The sequence below is a fragment of the Neolamprologus multifasciatus genome, chromosome 20 (assembly GCF_963576455.1).
Source record: "Neolamprologus multifasciatus chromosome 20, fNeoMul1.2, whole genome shotgun sequence".
NCBI lineage: Eukaryota > Metazoa > Chordata > Actinopteri > Cichliformes > Cichlidae > Neolamprologus > Neolamprologus multifasciatus.
Window position 1 is genome coordinate 34,261,392 of NC_140458.1, and position 21,777 is coordinate 34,283,168.

Sequence of the window (21,777 nt, forward strand, 5' to 3'; positions counted from 1 at the left end):
CCCTTTTCCTCATCATTGCATGTTTTCTTGTTTTGCTTGACCAACTGCTAAAAGTCTCTGTGTTGTGTACCGCAGAGAGAGGCGCATCATGGAAACGGCGAGCAGTCAGGATGACTTCATCATGTCGCAAAGTGTTTTATGTCTCACTGTGTGTTCTCACTCTATCCATAGCTCTTCTCACAACATGTCAACTCAGATCGTCATGTGACATTATGATTAAGTGAGACAGAGTGAGAGCAGAAAAAATATTTTAAATTAGTGACTCGGTGACAGCGACAGTCATGGCGCTTTTTTTTAAAAAAAGAGGAAAAGACAATCCATTTTTTAAGTGACAAACGATTACACAGAGCTGCTTCTTTGCATTGTTGCTTCAAGGAAATGGTATTTGTGTGATGCCAAGAACAGGCAGATGTCAAACAAGTTCCAGGTGATGGAATGCGACTGTGTTTGGAGCGTCTGTCATTTTGGAGCCATTAACCAGCTACTTGTTGAAAGAGTGGAAGCTGTCAGCTTTGCATCAGATAAAAGCGTCACGGCTATTGTTTTCTCAGGTAAAGTACTGCTGACGTTTGCAACAAGATCACCTGTGAACCTGTTTCAGTACGAGCGTTTAAATTTGCCTGTGCAGCTCTGAATCCATTACCAGCTTTTGAAGGCTGGATGTGGGCATATCAAGCAGTAAATTACAGTAAACGTGTTTTTAGCTCCGAGCTGTTTAAACACTTGTCCGTTGGTGCAGTTTGGACATCTGGACTTTGAAATTATTCTTTAACCGCTTGGTGTACAAACGACTTAAAATATAACTCTCTGCAACACATCGTTTCCTTTATAGAGTTAATGAACATAACTCACTTTGTGATGTCAGCAGTTTAAAGACAGTGCCTGGAAGGCATGCACAGTTTTCTGTCAAAAAACTGACAGGAGTGGGCAAGTCAGAAGTGGAAAAAGAGTGAGAGGATGTTTTCCCCTGCCAGGATAGATGGCACAGCTCATTTATCTTGAGGCTGTAAATGTACAATTCAGAACTTCTGGTAAAGGCGCTGGGTTTCTGCTCTGCACAGGATAGGATTTTACCTCACAGAAACATGTATATGTTGACCCTCTGCTCAAAAGCTCGACAAAAAACCTGCGAACTCGCTCAGTTTCTGGAGAAATGAAACAAAGAGAGGTCTCTGTGTCAGTGTGGTAAGAGTGGGGGAAAAAAGTGCCTTTATAGCCGTACGAATATAAAATTCTTACATGAATATTCGTCTGTGTTCTCACTGACTGGAATAAGAACCTCAACCGGTAAACAAACCAGGAAAGTCACGGCATCCAGAGCTCTGCTCGCGTATGCCGAGTAATCACCTGTGGTTTCTTTTGCAGGGTTTAAAAAAACAGCTGCCTCGCTCGGTAGTGTGGTGCAGCGCTTCCTGCGATGCCGTGATTTATTTGTTATGTTTGACTGCAGTTCTTATTGCCTGAGGGGCTCTGTCACAACAGTTAAGGCACAATTGTTGTTGTGCTCACAGAGGATTTGATACCCTTTGTCTGACAGACATTCAATCTGTGGGAACTGTTGTCTCTCTCTCTCTCTCTCTCTCTCTCTGTCTTTTTAACTCTTCCTTGATTTTTCATTTTGCTCCGTCTCCTCCGCAAAACTCCTCAGCAAACAAGAAAATCTCCTTCTCTGCCAGCATGCCTGATCTTGTTGCATTGTCTCCATATTGCCAGGTTGATTGATCCCACTTCATTTGCTACATGAAAATCATTGGATTATCTCAAGTGTAACCGCTGACTTTAGTCTAACGTGATGGACTGCAGCGAGCTCTGACACTTCACTATTTACAGAAACAAACCAAAGCAAATTTAAACTGCTACAGTGCACCTCTCTGAGGCAATGACGGAAAGTCCCAGCAGCAGCCGTAAACCCACCCATAGCTGGCCCTGGTTGCTTGCCTGGCTGCCTGCTGCCTCCTGTGTGCCCCCCAGGCTCAGGGGAAGTGGGGAGGCCCTCCATGCCCATTTGGCCCTGGCTAACAGGGGATGAGGTCACTCCAAATTCCCCTTATCCCCTTATAGCCCCAGACGGGCTGGCGAAGTGAGCCTACCACAGGACCCGACATAAAACATAAATGGCTCTGTAAAAAGCTGCTGGGCTGATGTGACTCATTAAAAAACTCTGGCGCCAACTCTTTTATTAATTCATTATTGTGTTTAGGGAGCGTAAAGTTACCGGGTCTATTTTAAAGGCTGCGTCTCTGTGCTTCAGTTCTTTTTCTTTCTTTTTTTAATGCCTTTGTTTTGCAACACATATTTGAATGTGGAGCTGTGGTTTATTCTGGTAGGATTCAGCCTCTGGACCATCTCTCAGACCCATTTTTACTTAATTTCTGAATTAATATGCCACGGTTTCCTCCTGTCAGAATGCATAATTCACACGCACTGATTTGTAAACGCCGCTGTCAGTCTTCTTTTTCTCACACAGTCACCCTTTTCTTTTATCCTCCTCTCTCTTCCAGCTCTTGCAGACACATTGTGCTGCCTCCATGGGGCCTGGTCTGGTTTGAGTTCTTGAAGCAGATCTCCAAATGGCCCGAACGCTAGCCAAGTACATACTCATAACCCGCACACACATGCACATTATGAGGCTACGCGTTGCTGGCAGTCTTGTTTTTGCAGTCTGTACCTCTTCTCTCATTAGGCCCAGTGTGAAATCGTGTGATGTCTCCAGTAATGTTTTTGCGCCTTGGCTGCACAGTGGAATCGCTACGCAGGGTCATGGTACAAGTTGTATAAGCAGTGGAAGGATGGAGGGATGGGGCACAGAGGATAAGACTGGGTATAAGGATATGATTATGTAGAAGAGGTGTAGGGCGGGTCAGAAGTGGAAGGGGTGGGGTGGAGTCCAAGGTAGGTTGGAGGAGAAATATACTGGAAAAAGTAAAGACGTAAAACAGAGAGAAAGAAGAAGAAAGATGGCAGTATGGCTGTGTTGGCAGGATGGGGGTGGGTGCCTATCCGTGGCTGCTCCTTCCTGAAACGTGGCCACCCGAGCCTGCCTGGGCCCTGGATGCACATGTGGAACAGTTTACTGTAATGGAACTCTAAATTAGTGGTGGTTTGAAGCTGCCTGCAGCAGTAGGGTGTAATTAACTGGCTCTGTTGAAAGAGAAAGAGCCAGAAAGCGAGGCAGGGAGGGAGCCAGAGCGCTGGAAAAAGGCACGGGGTGAGAGGTGTGTGTGCGTTCATATGTGTGCGTGCGTTAGGGGATGCTCTCACACATGTGATGTGTGGAGTTTTCGAGTGCTTGATTGCGTGTGCGGCGCATATGTGTGCTTCTTGGAAAGCTCTCCCTTCTTCTTTCCCGGGCATGGCGCCACCTCTTAGTGCCCCCGTGTGCCCAGACCCTGTCACTGTTCCACTGAGCTTTTTCGCTCAGTTCAGCAGTTCACTGGTTTAGCCTTAGATCTTTCCACCCCCACCACCACCCCACCCCTCCATTTCTTTGTTTATGCCGAATTCATTACCAGGATTTTTTCCCTGTCTTTTCTCCCAGATTCACAAGCCACAGCAGTTCCAAATTCCTTGGCTCTGCTCTTTTTCAAAGCCACATATAAAAAACGAGCTGATCACACCACCCACTCATGAAATCACACTAAGGAAGCACAAGCAAAAGGAAAACATGAAAAAGAAAATGGGAGGCCTCTTTTATATTCCCCCCCCCCCCTTTTTTTTTGTATTGAGAGTCGACAGAGGGGCATAACTGCAGCCTTGTCTGCACTTGAGCCTGACTTGTCTATGCCCACTGTGGGGTGTCAAAGTGACGAGAAGGCTGCAGGAGGCTACAGCCAAAACGACTCTGTGGGATGGGAGCCTGACCTCAAGAGAAGATAGTTGGAAGTGACAGCAGCAGTTAGCAATCAGTGGATCTCATTTTCCCTACTCATCGACCCCCCCTCCTCCCTTCTTCATGCTCTGGACCCCGTGTCTGGGCCCCTGGTCCTGGGGGAAAGAGGCAAAGAGGCAGGCTGCTGTGCTAGGCTGGCAGCAGGAACAGAGGAGCTCTTTATAATAGAGTTCTGGTGATTTAAATCATATGGTATAGCCTGGAATCACTGCAGAAGTCTGGAAGCTCTTCAAAACTGTACAAGAGCTCCCTCTCTCTCTCCCCCTCTCCTTTCCTCCTCCCTCCTTCCTTCCCACTCTTCACTGTTATAACTTTTTCCAAACTTCTTTCTTATTTTCTTTTCCCCTCACCCAGTCCCAGTTTTTTCCTTCTCTTTCTGGCTTTTCCCTCTCCGAGCCTGCTCGTTCTTTTTCTCTCCCGGCTCTATCTGTTATGGTTCTCGCCATCTCGTCCTTCCTCACTTCCTCTTTCCTTCCCATTCGCTCATACCTGTTGGTATGAAGTTTACACATCCTTCTCGTATTAAAACTGTGGATGAACCGTTATCCGACCCAGATGGAATCAGAGTTGATGTGAGGTGAATCCTGTTTGTTGAATCTAGAGCAGATCTCAGCATCAAACGAAACACTAATCGTATCATCGTGTTCGTGGCAATCAAAAGCACTTATTCTTATATTTTATGTGGGATTCAATTAATAGGAAATAATTTACTGTTATCCTCTCATCTGCAGACAAGAGACAGCAGGACTCTTCTAAAGTGGAGTCCACCTATCCTTCAGTACCTCCGAGGCCGCCTGTCGCCCGTACGTCCTCCACGTCTTAAGACTCTTCGACGGACGCACATCTCAGCCAGGTGTCGAAAGAGCCGTTACCTCCAGCCAGCCGCCTGCTGTGGACCCTGGGTGATCCGTCGCCATGGCTACAAACAGGGAACAGCAGGTGGGTCACATGACCGGCTTCCCACCTGCTGTGTACCCCTTTCCCTTCAACTCCATGAGAAGCCACTCCCCCTTCGACCTGCTGGCCAACAGCAGCCTGTTTGGGAGATTTGGGGCCGACCTGCCCAAAGAGATGGCTGCTCTCTGTAAGTCATTTTCATTACTCTGTGTGTTTGTGCTTGACTTGCCTTTCCTCTCATTTGCCATCTCAGTTCCAAGTATGCACACGGCCATTGCTTTAGTTTTAGTCAGGTCGCATTAAACACCATCTCCTGGAAAAGGGGAAATATGGCTTAATTTAAATTGCACTACATTATGTGTAATTTTGTGGAAATGGAAAACTTTAGCGTCTGTTTGCGATATAGGAGCAGCGGTCGAAAAAAATCCCCCAAAGAGACCATGAGGAAAAAGTCTACTTTCATCAGTACAATGATTACTTTGCTCCTGTGGTTTCCTTATATGCTTTATGCTTGTAGCTGGTGTGGTTATGACCGCAAGCTCTGGCTCTGGCTTCACGATGCGTGCGTGTATCCGTGCGCGTGCTTGGACCTCTCACAGAGCTTTTGTGAGGCAGATAATGCACAAGTCTGTAATTATAGACAAAACACATTGAATTATGTATTAAGTGATGAGTGCTGAGCATCAAAATGGTTAAAAAATGAGAACTAATACAGTTCAAACATTTGACTTGGACAGGGGTGACTGATCGTATAATTAAAATGAAAGGTGAGCGAGACACTGGACTTGATGCACAGCAGCGTTTCCCTGTCAACTGTGCACTTCTACGCTTGACCATAGGGGGCACTGTTACACTCTGAAGCGCTGAGACGGGGACGATGTATAGAGAACAGAGCACAAAGAGGAGATTGTTGGCAAGAGTCTTTTTCTGTTGTGCAAAAACTAACAAGATGAAACGCACGGCGCTGACGTACATTTCTCGTTGTTCAAAACACCTGCTCGTCTCAAAACCACTAATCAGCAACAGGATTCTAGGTCAGGGAGGATCCTTGTGTGGAACCACTGCGGTGTAATTCACTGATGATAATAATGCCAGAGGAGAGCGAGAGAGAAAAGAATGAGCACTTTTGTTGAGGTTAAGCCATGAGGTAAAGGTAAGCAGGAGTTATTTGAAATCTGATCTGGGTGCAGTGTTAAAGGGGCGGCAGGTGGTGGTGGTGGTGTGGTAGTAGAGGAGTAATAATGGGTGTGGGTGGCAACAGCTGAGCGCGGAGCCTGCCTGTGTGTGCAGCCCCCTACTCCCCCCCAGCACCACCGCAGCATGCCTGAGCACCTCTCCAGCCTTTCAGCCGTCAATCACTACCTCACCCCCTCTCTTGCTTCTCGCTGCCGCTGCCCACCTAATCCTCGAGGTATTTTCACAGAACCAGAGAGAGAGAGAGAGAGAGCACCTGGGGGTAATGTCCTGGTGAGGTGGAATCCAAGAACACACCCAGCAAAAAAACACACACATATATATACACACAGGCAAACACTCTTCCCTCTCAGTTTCTCTTGCTCTCTGTCTGGTTCTGTCTCATGAAGCCACACACACACACACACACACACACACACACACACACACACACACACACAGCAGTTCTTTCATCTAAAAACTAGAAACATACCCCTGACGCAGAATGAAATCCCACCACGCTGACAGATGGATTCTTCATGGTTTTTATGCTGGCATGACTTAAAACAAAAACAAGTATCAAAGCACAAACAGACGCAGGCAACCACATGCACCGGGGCTTCATACACGACTGCTTGTGCTGACACATCCACGCTGGCAGCAGTATCGTTCGCAGGGGTTAAGGCCTGCAGTTATTTGGTTGAAGCTTCGGGTCAGAGTGCGAGAAAAGCTGGGGACAAAGATCAAGTCAGGATCACAGAGACAGTTAGCTTCAATTTGTCGAGACTGACGTGTTTTTTTAAGTGTCTCTATATTGGTCGAATGGTGTTTACTGTCACAATTGACTATTTCATTATGTTTACATTACGAGCTGCAGCTTTTGCTCGAATGTCAAATAAATGCCTGTCAGTTGAATAATAAAATAATTGCCTGCTGGACTAATTCTGCGTCTCACTGTACAAAAATACATCTTAGTTCAGTTTAAATGCTGGCAGCTCAGTGGAAAACTCTCTGTTGTTTCTTTTTTTATCTGCTTTTAAAACATCCTATTGGTGTATCCCTTGACAAGGAATGTTACAAGTCATTTTGCTGACAGCAGTCTCATTCCCCGCTCTCTTAAATGTTAGTGGGGAAGACAAAGGGCCTCGGTTTGGACATTCCCCAGGCCCTGTTTTTCTTCTCCTTCTCCTTCTTCAGGAGTTGACTTAACAGTCCTGCTCATTGTTGTCAGGCTTGTCTGTAGGCCAGACTGAGAAAATACCTTTCACATAAAGGGAGTAGCACTGTGGAAATTTCACCGTCTATCTTTGTGTGTGTGTGTCATGCTTGCACAACTTCAGAGTTTTTTGCGTAATTGTTGTAAGAAAGGTACCCTGGGTGACACCTACCTTTTGTTTCGATGTGCACGCTGTGCTGACCTGCCAGAGCACCTCCCGTGGCGGTGCTCTGTCTTGGCACCAGAGTTCTTGGAAATACCTGTTTTGCAAGGAGGTGGGAAGAGACAGAAGAGGGATGGGAAGGGGTGGGCCGACTGTGTTTGCACATGTCCGCATGGTAAGCTTTTCTTTTTGCTTAATGCATAAATCCAGATCCAGATTTATCCAGAAAACCTCAGCGCCTCTCTTCAACCTGGGTGTGCTGCAGACTCCCACTGTAGCTGCTCATATCTGAATAAGCGTGCGATGGCGTTTGTTCATCTGTGAGAAGGTCTGATGGCTCTCTGCAGCGTGTTGCTGAGGCTGTTATCAGTTGATCCCTGTCATTACGGGAGCCTTTCAAACAAACAGTTGGAAGCCCATTAAGGCCACTTATTATGTGATAACATCGTCACTGAGCCCTGAAACACCTCGCTAAGCTTTCTCCAATCAGGGCCAGAGCGCTGGCCTCAAACTCAGCCGTGGGGATGTTTTGAAAAGCTAGTAGGTCATTTCCTTCAGCCCACATGGCCTGGCCGAAAAATCTAAAGTCCTTTGCTGGGCTCAAACTTTCCATTCATACCATAATTTGTAGGGTTATGCTGAGTGATGAATACAGAAAAGCCACGAAAGGCCCAGCTGTGAGCTGCATCACAGTGGGATGAAATCAAAAGCACTGTAATAATAGAATGGAATGAATAGCGTGTTGAAACCTGTGTAAAAGCTGCCTCACTTTGCTCTTTTGTGCCTCTGGTGGAGAGAAGGGCAATAGCAGTTCGTTTAAAGTGTCTGTCAGACATGATGGACTCGTGCACCAGCATTAGCATACAAGCAGTGTAGAACATATGCATGGATCTGCGGTTGCACACACGCACACATATGCAGTTCAACACAAAACATCTAGTTAGGCAGGTTGTGAAAAAGGCCAAAATATTCCAGCAAAACAAAAAAGAAAAAAAAAACACGCAGAGTGACATAATTAAAAACACTCTTTGCATACTTACACACACACACACACACAGAAACAACATAAGGAGGTCATGTTGGCTTAGGGAGCTAAGGGAGTTGCGTAAAGGAGCCATTTTGGTGGGAAATGTGGTGCGGCAGGGAACGTCAAAGCAAAGCTTTAAATGGAGGCGAGGGACAAGGGAACGATGTCAGCTAGCGGAGGGAAGCTTTCTCCACTGGAGGTGAAGCAGAGCACAAACGGCACATTGAATCTCTATTTATTTTCACAAGGTTGAAGTGCTGGGTTTAAGCCTAGCCTTGGTGGTGTAGAGGAGGATTAGTAGGATTTGCCTCTGTGCACATGCGCATGCTAATGTGGGCATACTACATATCTGATAAAAGCAACGGGCAGAGAAAAAACATGAAGTGATCTATGTATGGATATGAAAATGATGATTGCAGCCCTGCAACCCAATACTTCCTTGTAGGTACATATTTCCCTACACACACAGGAAAACCAAACACTCATCTGTGTTTCTCATTGTTTGAACAGCTATAAATAAATTACATTTTTTGCTATGTTGGGTGTCGGTTTAAAGGGAAAAACACAACACAAAATCTCCTCATTAGTAAGGCTCAACAGCTTAGGCCACGACATATCACCATAACGGCTTCAGTGCAGCTTTGCATTGATTTTGCTTGTATTCGACAGGAAGGATGATGCACCTCTCTTAAACATACACACATGATTAGATCGTGGTGTTTTATCAGCTTGGTCACAAGTTAGATGTTATATTGGGTTGAAGACTACAGCATATGATTCACATCATTTTCATCCACATGAAACCATTCTGCGGCTCCCCACGCCCACCCCCTGTGCTTGACCATTGTCGCTCTGGAAGAATCCATTCTCATCGGCATTGACATGTTTCTTCGTAGGATAAAAACTCAAGTTTGTATTCATTTGCCGTGATCTTTCCTTTGAGTGGATCCAGACAAATTCCCATAAATTGTGTTTCTTCAAAAAGACCAAATGAAAACCATGCAAGAAATACATACCAGATCATTTAGGTCATTGAAAGCGAGCAGGTGGATGGATGTAGACACTCATTTGCCAAAGACAATAATCTTAGTTTGGCTGCAGCTTCTGAATTGTGAAAGATGAACTTTATATTGTTAGTAATAGAGTGAAAATCTGAACAATCAGATGACCCCGTACGAGTAAGTACTTTGCAACAGTGGAAAGGAAAAACTAATAATACTAAATTTCTGCTTCTACTACTAATAATAACAAAAATAATTTCTCTTGTGCTTGATCATCACACTAAGTCATTATTAGCTCTTCTTATTTCCGACTCTGCTACTCAATGCCGTGAGTGTCAACGCCTAAACAAACAAAGCTCTCATATAGCTGTTTGCTCGCTGGCATCTCTGCTCCTGTGACCATGATCTTCATAGCAAATTAGCGATGCAAGCACTGGACCATTTTGGACTATACTTGTGTGCGATGACAGCATGTTTGGCTTTGTCCTTCATCTGTCAGTGAGACTGGAGTCTACTTGGCTGTAATAAACAACTCTGCATTGTCTGACATCCCTGCTTTTATCTCTCTAGGCGATCACAGGCCTCAAATGACAGCTCTCTAAGGTGCTCCACTCCTTTTTGGCAATCAGTTGCACTTATTATTTTTTCACTAACGCTAGCCCTGATTCTGTAGACTGCTGGTGGAGCATAGGTCTGCAACAACACTGTAGAAAATGATAGTAAGTAGAATATCTGCTGCTCCATGATGATCTCCACCTAAACCCCGCTGGCTTATGCACTTCAGAGTTCTCTCGCTCGGTTCCCTCTTTTCTCCTCTGCCTTTACCTTGGATTTCCTCTCATTATCCCACACTGCAAGTGGGAGCCAGATTGCCCTAAGTGCTGGAAACTTTCTGCAACTTTGCATGACTTAAATGTGTGTGTGTGTGTGTGTGTGTGTGTATCTGAAAAGTCAGCAAAGGTTGCCAATAACTGAGGGACCACAAAGTACTACAGCTCTAACATGATGACAGATGAAGATAAACATGCTACTATCAAAAGTGGGAGGGTGCTGTTTTCAAACAGTGTTTGTGAGCACGTGCAGGATGAAAATTGCGCAATGGCGAGAGAGGAAGGCTGGCTTCTCTGAAGACGTGGGAGGGCACACAGGTCCAGGACGTGCCCACGAAAACAAGACGGGGGTTTGCATTTTTGGCCGAATCTCATTTTTTCTCACAAGAAAACATCATGACAGTGCAGAAGGAGCGAGAGAAAGAAGGAGGGAGAAAATGTGACAAAGACTTTGCAGAAAGATGGCCAAGAGTGTAAGACGTTAGCATGTGTCAGAGCTTTGACTGAACAAAAACACAGCATCGCATAAATAAGAAGTTACTTTTTTAGTTTAGAAAAGAAACTCTGCTCTGCTTACTGAACAAGCTTTAATGGGATGTGTGCACTTTTAAGTGTGCGTGTTCTGCGTAACCTGAATCTGGCTGTGGTGGGACGGCTTCCTGGGCTGGTGTTCAGTGTCTCCATCATCACCAGCAATCTGTTTCAGCATGTCCGCACGCTGCACACATGCCCACATCAGAAATGGAAAAGCTTTACATTCCTTTCAAAATGACTCTGTTGCGTTTAGTGCAAAGGCCTCCATCTTTATTACCTCACACACAATTGCGTTGTTGACTGCTGGGCTAGAACCTGAATGACTGTATACAGAGGAAGTGGCAACAATGTGTTGTATACGTCTTATCTGTAATTGGCATCAGAGTGTCAGACAGTAGTAAAGCCTGACTGGGTTCCAGCACATGTGGAGCAGCAAGCAGACCAGATCCAGCTGACTGGATAAAATCGCGAGACACACATAAAATCGTGATTAAAAAACAAAACCTATTTCAACATTTTAAACGTGTGCTCAGATTTGTTCTAATCGCTCAAATGAAACGTGATTGAAAGCAGACGTCAACACGGAGTGGCCAGTGAGTTGGCAGCCACTGAAAATGAACCATTTCCAAAAGCAGAAACAAAAGCAGAAACTTTGTCAACTAAAACAAATCACGCAGTCAGGAAAAAGTGGCCATAGGGAACTTGATGAAATGGGGAGAGTATTTGGAGAAGGGGGGGAGGAGTATTATGGAGAGAGATGGAGAGACTTGTGAGCCAGTGAGTGAGGGAGAGAAGAAGGGAGGGCAGGATAAGTTTGGGGGAAAGTTAGTGGCCCAGTGGGGGTTTCTTCCAGAGTTCAGCCTCTCTGGCTGGGGAAGGAAGGGAAGGAGGGAGGGGAGAGAAGGGGAGGCAGGGACCAGCCTGGGTCAGCAGCAGTATGGAGTATGTGTAGATTAGATGTCTAAACTCACTCAGCAAACCCTCTGAAGCCCTGGAAGGCTCACAGCTCACAGTGTAGTCTGCCAATAAGTGGAGAACCTGGAGTTAGTGGTCTGAATTATAGCCTCAAACACAGTGAAAAGAAACGTCAGAACCGGTGGAACCCGATAGGCTTCGTAAATCTCTAAAAACAAAAGAGTGTGAACACATGATATTTGAAATAGATTTTTTTTTGCAGCTTGTCAGAGAGCAGGCCTGGCAAAGCGCGCTGATGTTACATAGAACATTTGAGCACTGGGGGATTAGCCCGTTCTTAGTTTCCAGGATGCTGCATGAAACTAGCAGCGAGGAAAAGAAAACAGGAAGGAGACGAAAGACGAGTGTGAGAAGAATGCTTGTGGATCATAAAAATGTGACTCTAGGCTGTGATGATTTAATCTGAAATGTATCCAGACCAAGACATTTTTTGAATTATTGTGAAAACGGGTGGAGAGCTAGAGAAATGAAAAGTGCCCCCTCCCTTTTTTAACAACAAACTTCAGCGTTGGCATCTCTGATAGATACTAGTTTATCTTTTGTTGTATTCTTGCATCATAAAGCTTTCACTGTATGACCTGACAGCTGTATGAATAAAACTACTGATGTTGTTTATTATTAAATTATTATTATTACTAAACGTGCGTCAGTTTGCGAGATTGAGTGTGTGAATCTCAACTCACAGGTGTGTCTGTGTGTGTGTGTGTGTGCCAGCTTAAGAAAATAAACCTGAAGTCTCCATTGGAGGAATCACTTTTAAACCAATAAACATAGTAATGAAAATCATTCAAAACAGCCAGAAATGTGAAAGCATGGTTTCTTTCATGAGACAGGAAAAAGAGTGAAGTGTTAGACAGAGGAGGGAGGGAGGGCGGAGGGAGGACGCTGTGTGTTTATGGCGAGCGTAGCCAGCAGCACAGATTGACAGGAAATGGTGTCTTTTTTGCCTGCTGGGCTGTACCACTTGTGCTGCTTTGACAGGGGGAGATGAATGTGAGGAGCTCACAGACTGAAGCTATTCTATTATCATATATCTCCCATTGTATCACGCTGTTTGCTTTAGCCCAGCCAGAGTCCATCCCTCTGCTGAGCAACAGTTAGGACCAGTGTCAGGCTTTTTTATTGACCTCACGCTGCCCATTGATTTCCTTTGATTTACTGCCACTCTGAGGGCACTGCGATTTTTTTTAAGCTGAATTGTTTTTTTTAATCAGTGCACAGAAAAACCATCGTTATAATGAAGGTTAAATGTGTAGGGTACACTAAAACCACTAAAATATCCAGCTGCCACGAGGCTTTTTTACCGCATTAAAATCATTGCTTGAACAACTTGATCGACGCTGCTTCCTTGGACGTCTTTTGCTGTTTCTACGTCGCGATATAAATCACAAACAAGGTCAAGTAAACCTGTGAGAAGTGTGTCCAGCGCATGGTGTGTTTGTATATTGGAGATATTTGTCTGTGTAAATGCACTGCGGGGATTGAGCAAGGCAGCCCTCATTCATCACTGTTAAAGCACTTCCAGAGGGAACTGCCCATCCTCTGTTCCCTCAAACAGACAGAGAAGAGGGAGGGATTTACCCTGGCATCTGGTTTCTGGCTTCAGCCACAGCACAATGTTCTTTCTCTCTCTTTTTGACACACACATACACACCCGGGCCAGTGGCTGGACTTTAATATGGTTATGATTAGAGACGGGGGCTCAGTGAAGGGAGGGAGGGGGAAAGGGGGTCTTATTTACTGCAGGGAACTGGGGGAGGTGCAATGTAAAGAAAGCCAGATCTGAATGGAAGGCGGTGGGGTTGGGGTAGGTGGGGGCACGCTTTGCATTTAGGGCTGAAATATGAAAAACAAAAAAATCGTGTGTTCAAAAAAACAAACAAAGAAAAAAAAGCACAAGAAGAATGAGGAATAAAGTTTTGTCCTCCAGCCAGATCAGTTCTTACTCCAGTGCAGACTCTGCTGGACGGCCCCTTACACCTCCCCTCCTCCTCCCGGGTTCCTCTCTCTCTCTGTCCCTCCCTCTCCGGCATTCTCCGTCTTTCTCTCCACCCCCTCTTGCAGCGTCACGCCAAAGCAGTTGGTTCACTCCGCCGTGTCTGGGGCTCAGCGAGAGCTGTGAGAGGCTGTTATTTAGGTCTGTTACAGCAGACTGGGAGCAGCTCACCCAGGGGCAGGGGGGAGAGGAGAGAGTCACGCTCAGCTCAGCCAGTCAGGAACCATATCTGCATTCCAGCTGAGAGGGAAAAAGGAAAAGTCCGGCATCGGAAGGAAAAGACAGCAGAGAGAGAGTGACAGCGCGAGATAAGTGAAGGGAGGGAAAGGAAGGTAGTGGATCGAGATAGCTGTTGCTGCTGTGTGCGCTTGTCACTGCTACAGTGAGTGACGTGAGCAGTGGTAGGACACAGGCAGGACTCAGGGCTCTCACTGATTTTTGCAGAGGGTGGGGGGGTACCATGTTCGACTGTATGGAGGCTCTGGGAATGGGCCCCCGTCAGCTCTATGATGTCACCAGCCGTGGTGCATGCATGCTGCGGAAAGCGAACCCCTTTTTTGCCGGGTTGGACCCCTTTGCTTGGACGAGCACTGCCAGTGTTCAATGTAAGTGGCATCCTGTTTGGATTCTTCTACGACACAATCACGCTTCCCCCTCTCTTCTCCCTCTCCTTTTCTTTCGGTCACTCCTTCCTTCATTTTCTCATTGCTGGCTTGTTTACCCCTCAGGGCTCGGCCAAGGGGGCTGCTGTCAGGGGCTACAGAGCAACACAGGAAAAGGCAGAGACAATCCTCTCCTCTCCTCTCCTCTCCTCTCCTCTCCTCTCCTCTCCTCTCCTCTCCTCTCCTCTCCTCTCCTAGCCCACAGCCAGTTTGAGCTGCTCAGCCATCTGAAAAAAATTCTCTGCTATGATATTATATGCACTGTGTGTTGGCTTTTAAAAAACATGCTTGTGTGTATTCATCTGTGTGGTGACGTTTGTGAGTTTGAGCCCACAGAGTCAAGTTTCAGTAACAATCTTTGCCACCTGGGGTTTGACCTTGCCAGGTGCTGCATACTAGAGAAGGAAAAGGTTTTGGTGAGTGACAGGAAGAGACGACAGTGACGTGTCAGATGTACTCTGTCTGCTTTATTGTCTATTCGCAGCGTGAGTTTAACACTAGAAGCGAGGTGTCTGATGAATTCACATGAAAAGTTAATGACAAATGTTTCCTGTTTTTAATAATACAGTTAGTTAATAATAAGTTTGCTGGGCCTGCTGCAGTCTTCATAGGTCAGAGGTTTGTTTATGCTGCTGGATACTAGATGGATTATGATATTCCTCCAGAGCCAAACAGCCATGAATTAGTAAGCGGATTAATTATTTAGCAGATAAATGTATGAATAAATAATAATACATACAAATCTCAAGAAAGCAGAGATATATTCTGGCCAACGTTCTCTTCTCTCTTTTGCTCGTTGCATCTATCCACTTCATTTCCCCCCTCCTCTCCCTTCTTCTGCCGTTGACTTCAGAAAGGCTCCGACTCTAACAACAACTGGGGTCCATTTTCATCTACTTCCAGGGGGCTGCTACTGCTGTGAGAGAGTGTGTGAGAGTGGAAAGGAGTGGGGGGTGTGGGGTGTGCATGCATGGTATGGTGGGAGAAGTGTGGAGGGAGCCAAGCCAGATGTGACAGTGGAAAAACAATCAAGAATATAAGAGGAGCCGCAGCGATCAGATAAGCAGCTTAACTTTGCTCTCGATTTTTCAGAGCTGCTTGAAAGTGTTTTCGATTTTTTTGTCATGCTTTTCCGTTTGCTCGTCCTCCCTTCTTTTTTGTGCCTTTTTACTTCCTCGGGGGGGTGGGTGGGGGGGTCATCTGTCTTCATTAATCGTGAAGACACCAGCATTTCAGTGGCCGTCATGCACACTGGCTGAGCTTTAATGAAGACAGATGCCCTGTCAGTGCAGGCTGAGGCCAGAGGGGACTCCAGCCACGCCAGCCTGCTCTGCTTAGCTGGGGGAGCCCTGATGATAACAAGATGAGATTTGTTTATTTAATCAATCAGGCCTCTATGGTCCTTTCCTTTTAACCCATTCACACACATGCACACATTTAAAAGTTCGGCCTCAGATTCCAGAAGTATATTTTTCTTTCAGGTCTTTGTTCCACACAATCAAAGTTAAAAAAAAGGAAAGGGGGAGAAAAAAGGGACGCTGCCCTGAGGGTGAGAGATCTAAGTTAGCAGAGCAGAGCAAAGTGGCTGGTGTGGTGTACTGTTTCAAACCCAGCGTGCCCAATAACCTTTGTAAACAAAGCTGTCCTATCCCTGCACAAGGAGCCATAATGCCCCTCTTTACTGAAGCAGTTGCCTCTCATTGTCCTCATCAATGAAGCTGATGAATTGATGTTTGAGTCTGATATCTCATTAAGCCGGCCCAGCTGCACAACAGAGGGACCTGTCTGGCTCTTAATGCCACAGTCGCACAAGCACGCACGCCGCACACCAAAATAGCCACTGTGTTTGTAAAGCAAGTCACCTGGCCCTGGATTAATACAATAATACACTGTTGTCACCATTTGTAAAAAGAATTCAACTCTTTAGCAATGCTCTCTACAATTTGAGGATAAAACAAACAAGGTTTACCAGAAATGCAAAAGCAGTTTTTCTCTGTGTGGAGAAGGTGAAGAGAAAACGTTTGTCTGCTCTAAATCTTTCACAAAATGAGCACAACCTCCTCTCTTTGCAGTAAATCTTCAGCGGTGATAAGTGTCACTGCTGTTGGCCATTAGCCTTAAAAGTGTGTGGTCAGTTTTCTTGTTTTGTTCAGGAGTGGGAGACCTTAATGTCAGAGGTTAGGCAGAGGCTACAGCCTGGCCAATGTCACATCTACTGCATGTGTGGTAAGCTTGTCAGCTCGCTGAAAAGGAGACTCTTTCAACCAGCTTGGCTTGTGTAATGCTCTTAAGTGCCTTATGCCACAGAGCTGGTACTACATCTGAGCTGGCCTACACATAAGGATAATGGACACTGATTTAGTCGTACGTCAATGAGAACTGAATTAGTCAACTGCCAGGGAAGCCATTTGAGACAGCCTACGCCGACAAATCCCCTCTCTGTCAATGTTCATTTGCTTAGAAGAATGAGGCAATTACGTTTAGCAGTTCTCCAGGGTCAAAAGAAGGGAAAGTGTTTTTCTCTCACCAAAGTACACTCTTAGCTCGATGTTTTTGAGCACACTTTGGATTGTAAGGCTAACAAACGGTATATATAAGAGCTGGACACGACAGTAACAGATTGCTTGAGCAATTTGTCACTATGTGTGCCTTCACGCACACACACGGGCACACACGCCTCTTTGTTTTCCCTTAATGTGCTGTTCAAATGTGAATTGAGGGGCTAATTGAAATGGGGGGTATAGATCTCGGCAGCGGCGGTAGAGAAATAAGAGCTTCCTGTGACCGCTGGCACATTCTGGCCCGATCATTTTCTCCCTGATAGAAGTCTGCAGTTATTTCATTATAATTACAAAAGATTCAATTAAAAGATTAGAATGCCTGAGGGGGCAGGGCTGGAAATAGATGGTGGTATGTTGGTTAGTGGGTGACGTGTGTGTTTGTGTGTTGGAGAGAAAGAGGGAGAGTAAAAAGAACCCATACTTACACTTGTAATCACTGTCACTAACGTCATGTGTTTGTAGCGCTGATTCTCTCAAGATGATGTCAAAACAATGTGCTCAACTTTAAAGGAATAAACCAGTCCAGGGTCAAGGAGTTGTAATTGATATGAAGGAGGGAAAAAACGTTAAGCAGGTTGCAACGAAATTAACTTTTAAACAAAAAAAACATTAAACTAGAAATGTGAAAAAACTGGCGTCAAAGAAAAGTCTGTTTTTGGTTTTTAATTATAAAAAGTATCTAATTTAAAGTGCACTCTAAACTGTCATTATATCCAGGCCTGCACTACAGTGTAATAGGCTCTAAATTATTTATTAATGTGTAGACGAATACAGTGTGCTGTGTGATATAATACAGTAGCTCAGGCAGCTGCAGTATTCCTTGTTTTGTAATAAATAATGCATAGCATCAGAGCCGAGATAGTTATTAAATAAAATCGCAGGCCTGTTGGTTCATTCGAACCTTACAATAGTTTATGTTACGCTGTGGAAATCATTTTAATAGGGTGAAGCCATTTTTGGTGCTGCAGTATCACACCACCTTGTTCACAGATCTCCGTCAGCCCTGCAGTAATAGCCGAGCCCATTAATAGGCAGGCTGTCTATAAATAAACAGATTCAATCCTAGCAGTTGCTTCAAGTTTTTTCCACAGAGCCCCTCCTGTGCGTGGTTTGACTTATGCATAAATCAGAGAGTGTTGACCTGTGCGTGTGTGTGGTGCCTCTCATCAATGTATGTACAGTTCAGGTTTACGCGTCCACTTGGCTGCTGTTGGGCACCCAGACTGCTGTGTCAAAAGCAGAGACGGACAGTGTGCCAAGCTGGATTCCTCAGGCCTGTGCTGGAATCTGGCGGCGCTCTAACAGCAGTTTATAGCCCCTCAGCAGCGTCAGTCGCACCGCTGTAAATAAAACTCGTCAACCCAATGCGAGTCCTTGAAAGGGCTGTTTTTGTTTTCCTGCCCGTCGTGTTTAAACAGTATTTCACAAGAGCGAGTGCTCTGAAATGTTACGCAGACTCGTGATGAGCTGATGAGCAGCATGATAAACGTGACTGTTATGAGGCAACTGGGCTAGCAGTTTGCTTGAGCTCCGGATCACTTTAAAATCTGGACTTTTGTGAGTTCTTTCACAATAGTTTGCTGGTCCCAGAGGCATTGTGGCTGCCCACCCTAACACCCGTGTCTGGCTGCTGCTATTGTAGCTGTTTACTGAGAACAGCTCTTCGCCTGCCAGGCGTGGACATTTGGCAAACTGTGCATGCTTACGTGCGTGTGCGTGCGCTGTATTAGTGCACGCACCTGAAAGAGTTTATTTCACTGGTGAGCATGTGACGTACCACTGCACAAGCATGTTTGTTTATAGCATAGAAGAGTGCGCATGTAAGCTCAGAGCTGTGTGTGAGCTGGCTGTGGAACGAGCAGTTCTGTTACCAGCGTGTTATTGACTGACGGCTTGGCTCGAGCGTTGCTACGGGCTCGGCGTTAGAAGAAGCGGAGCCCTCGTATAGCCAAGTCGGGTCTAGAAACCCAGACGAGTCCAACTGTCCTCCTCCTGTGTATGTGTGAATGGGTTGTGTTTACGCAGCCGACTGCGTTTGGCAGGGAGTGGTGAGCGGCTGGTGTAGTACAGCTATTATCTGGGCTCAGGGGTGGAGAGAGATGGATGAGGACTTGGCCTGGAGTGGGTGGAAGGAGGGGAGGACCGAGGGGAGGGAGGCAAATTGGTGTTGTTTTTCCCTTTGACATTAGTCAAATTCTGCCAGTGCGCATATGTGCAACTGACATGACCGTCCTTCTGGAAACGCACGAGTTCGTTTGTGTACACTTGCATTAGCTTGTATTGTTTGTGTTCCTTGTGGGTGTGTTTTGCTCTAAGGAGGAACAGGTGTGTGTGCGTGGAAGCTGGCATGCCTGTAATTGTGAGCCTAGCTGACAGTTTGGGACTTTTTACAGAAAGAAGATGATGAATGCCAGTGGAGAAATGAACAGATGTCTGTGTGTGTGCGTTTACGAGCGCACGTGAAACCAGGTTACTGGAAGAAATCAGGTTAAACCAGGAAACAGCAGAATGTGTTCACATCATCAGAACTTTACATACAGCTGGTCAGTAATCAGATTTCTCTGCTCTGTTGTGTTTTTTAACTAATACCGTCACATTATACAGTCTCTCCTCTTGTCTCTCAGTATTAGGAATAATCTGCCTGTTAGCTGCTCTGACTTATTCATTGTAGCTTTGTTTTTAGGCAGATTTAGGATATTTATACTTTGGATAAAAGAACAGTTTCAGCATTCCTCTTTTCTTTCATCCCACCGTATTGCCTTTCCAGTGCTGCGTTTCCTGCTTCCCCGTTCCCTCTTTGGCACGCACACTTGTAATATCCCTGTTAATCCTGTTAATCCATTTAAGTGTAAACTAGTGTCTGCAAAATAAGGTTTCCTTCAAAATCAGGTTACTCCAGAAAAAGACCTACTACCAGGTTACTAAAGTAATGTTAGCACACTTACTGTTTCTCTGAGCCCCTAGAGTCAATGTTTTGCTCTAAATCTGACACAAGAAGTGCATTCTCACCTAGACACGTGAGAGACACTCTTAAGCACAAAAAAAGCAGCACATGCTCTTCAGTGGCTGCACAGGAGCAGATAATATGTCCATGTCTCCACCGTAGCTTGACCTGTGAGTGAATGGGTACTTGCAGTTGCCTGTTATCACGCCTGGATTTATAAACTTGTGCCTCACGGTAAGAACATCTCCCATTTGCCATAAAACACTAGAGACAAAACCAAACAGACAGACGGACAGCCGGTTTGACAGGAAACAATCCAGCAAATGAATTAGTGGCTGTTTGGGATGATTTATCGCCGGTTTAGGAATGCTCGCTCGACTCAGGTTAGCTGCTGTTAAGGGAACTGACTGGCTGGGTGTTGCTTACGTTCCCAGTGATGTGTTCGTTCAGTGGTAATTGCCAAAATGTCAAAATGTACCTTTAATACTTCACGTATTAGTCTTATGTGGAACTTTGTTGTGACCGTAATGGAAGGAAATGAATCACTGTGTGGCTCAAAATCTGGCTGTCGCATCAGTGATCTGAGCGCCTCCACCCAAACAGAGTTGGGCAACCCGTTGGCGGTTTGCTGCCAAGCAAAAGTGAAAAACTCTGATATGCATCACTGCTTCACTGAGACACTCAAAGCAGAAGTTTCTCAGAGTGGCTTTAATAGCTTACAGGACTCTGTGGTTTTATGCCAGTTGAAGGGGACTGCAGATTCTTCAGAAGTTACTACTTATGCATGGATTGTTCACTCAGAAGTCAGGAAGCCACAGTCATTGTGTCACCGCTCTGCCAGTTTTGATCTTAGTCTCTCTGAGTTCTTCCTTCTGAACTTCTTCCAAGTGACTGTCTGGAGGAAAATGCTGCGATAAATGTGTATTTCCAATCCAATCCAATTTTATTTATAAAGCACTTTAAAATACCCAGCACAGGAACAAAGTGCTGTACAGAAAATAAGTTAAAACAATAGAATAACAGAAAACAGCAAAATAAATAAATAAAACACATAAAACATAAAATTAAAACAGCCCTATATTAAAACAAAAACAAGATGAAACAGTATCGAATCACCAAAAAACAACTAAAATAAGAAATAAAAATAAAAACCAACATCTCACATGGTGTCAAAGGTCAGGGTAAAGAGGTGGGTTTTCAAGAGTGACTTAAAAACAGATAAAGAACTGATATAGAAATAAAGATATTTGGCAGAGATCAGAAATCAGTTAAAAAGCTGGGTGCATGATTTTTAACATTTTTTTTAACAGTGATCTGCATCCTAAGTAACGCCAAGTAAAAAGGGAGAGAAACCGCTTTGTGTAGCGTGGCGTGGACATTTACATGTTGAGTGGAAATGAACTGTGGGCGTGTTGTTCCTTCCAATAGGAGGTTTGCGTTTGCATGCTTTGGTGTGTGGTGCTTCCCCAATGTGCCGGAGTGAATACTACTGTTGTTGTTTACATTATCCGCCTTTCCACTCACTTCCTCTGACAGAGCGAGGCTGCAGCCACGGCCGGGCTACTTCTACTTTTGTAGGTTTCTATTGTTGTGGGGAGGAAGCAATAGCAATTGAACGAGCGCTAGTGGCCTTGCCAAAGACAGGCAGGTGAGAGCCAGGGCTACAGATGGTGAGAGGAAGTCTGGGAGGACGAGAAACAACCCGAGGATCAAAGACTCAGGGTTTCCCTCGATGACTGTTTTCTCCTCTCCTCTCTCTTCACCTCGCCTGCGCGCCTGTTTCTGCTCCCTCGCCTGCCTGTGAACTGTCCCGTCTTCTTGACATGATCAATGGCCCAGCGCTGTGCCGGGTTGCCAGGTTTGGGTTCACTCCTCAGTCACTGGAGGTGAGCTGTGCTCCTCTGTGGTG

The 21,777-nt window shown here is 45.4% G+C and overlaps 1 protein-coding gene across 4 annotated transcripts in view; it reads left to right on the forward strand.

Annotated features, from left to right (window-relative positions):
* Window positions 1-21,777, forward strand: part of rarga (retinoic acid receptor gamma a) — a 40,254-nt gene that overhangs the window by 7,978 nt on the left and 10,499 nt on the right. For 2 of the 4 annotated variants that reach the window (XM_085144698.1, XM_085144696.1), the window contains exon 2: window positions 4,621-4,973. In XM_085144698.1, coding sequence (XP_085000824.1) covers window positions 4,805-4,973 — 169 coding nt within the window. In that variant the 5' untranslated portion in view covers window positions 4,621-4,804. Of the gene's footprint in view, window positions 1-4,620; window positions 4,974-13,523; window positions 14,307-21,777 lie in introns of those variants that run through there. The other 2 variants (XM_085144697.1, XM_085144699.1) reach the window with 2 other exon arrangements.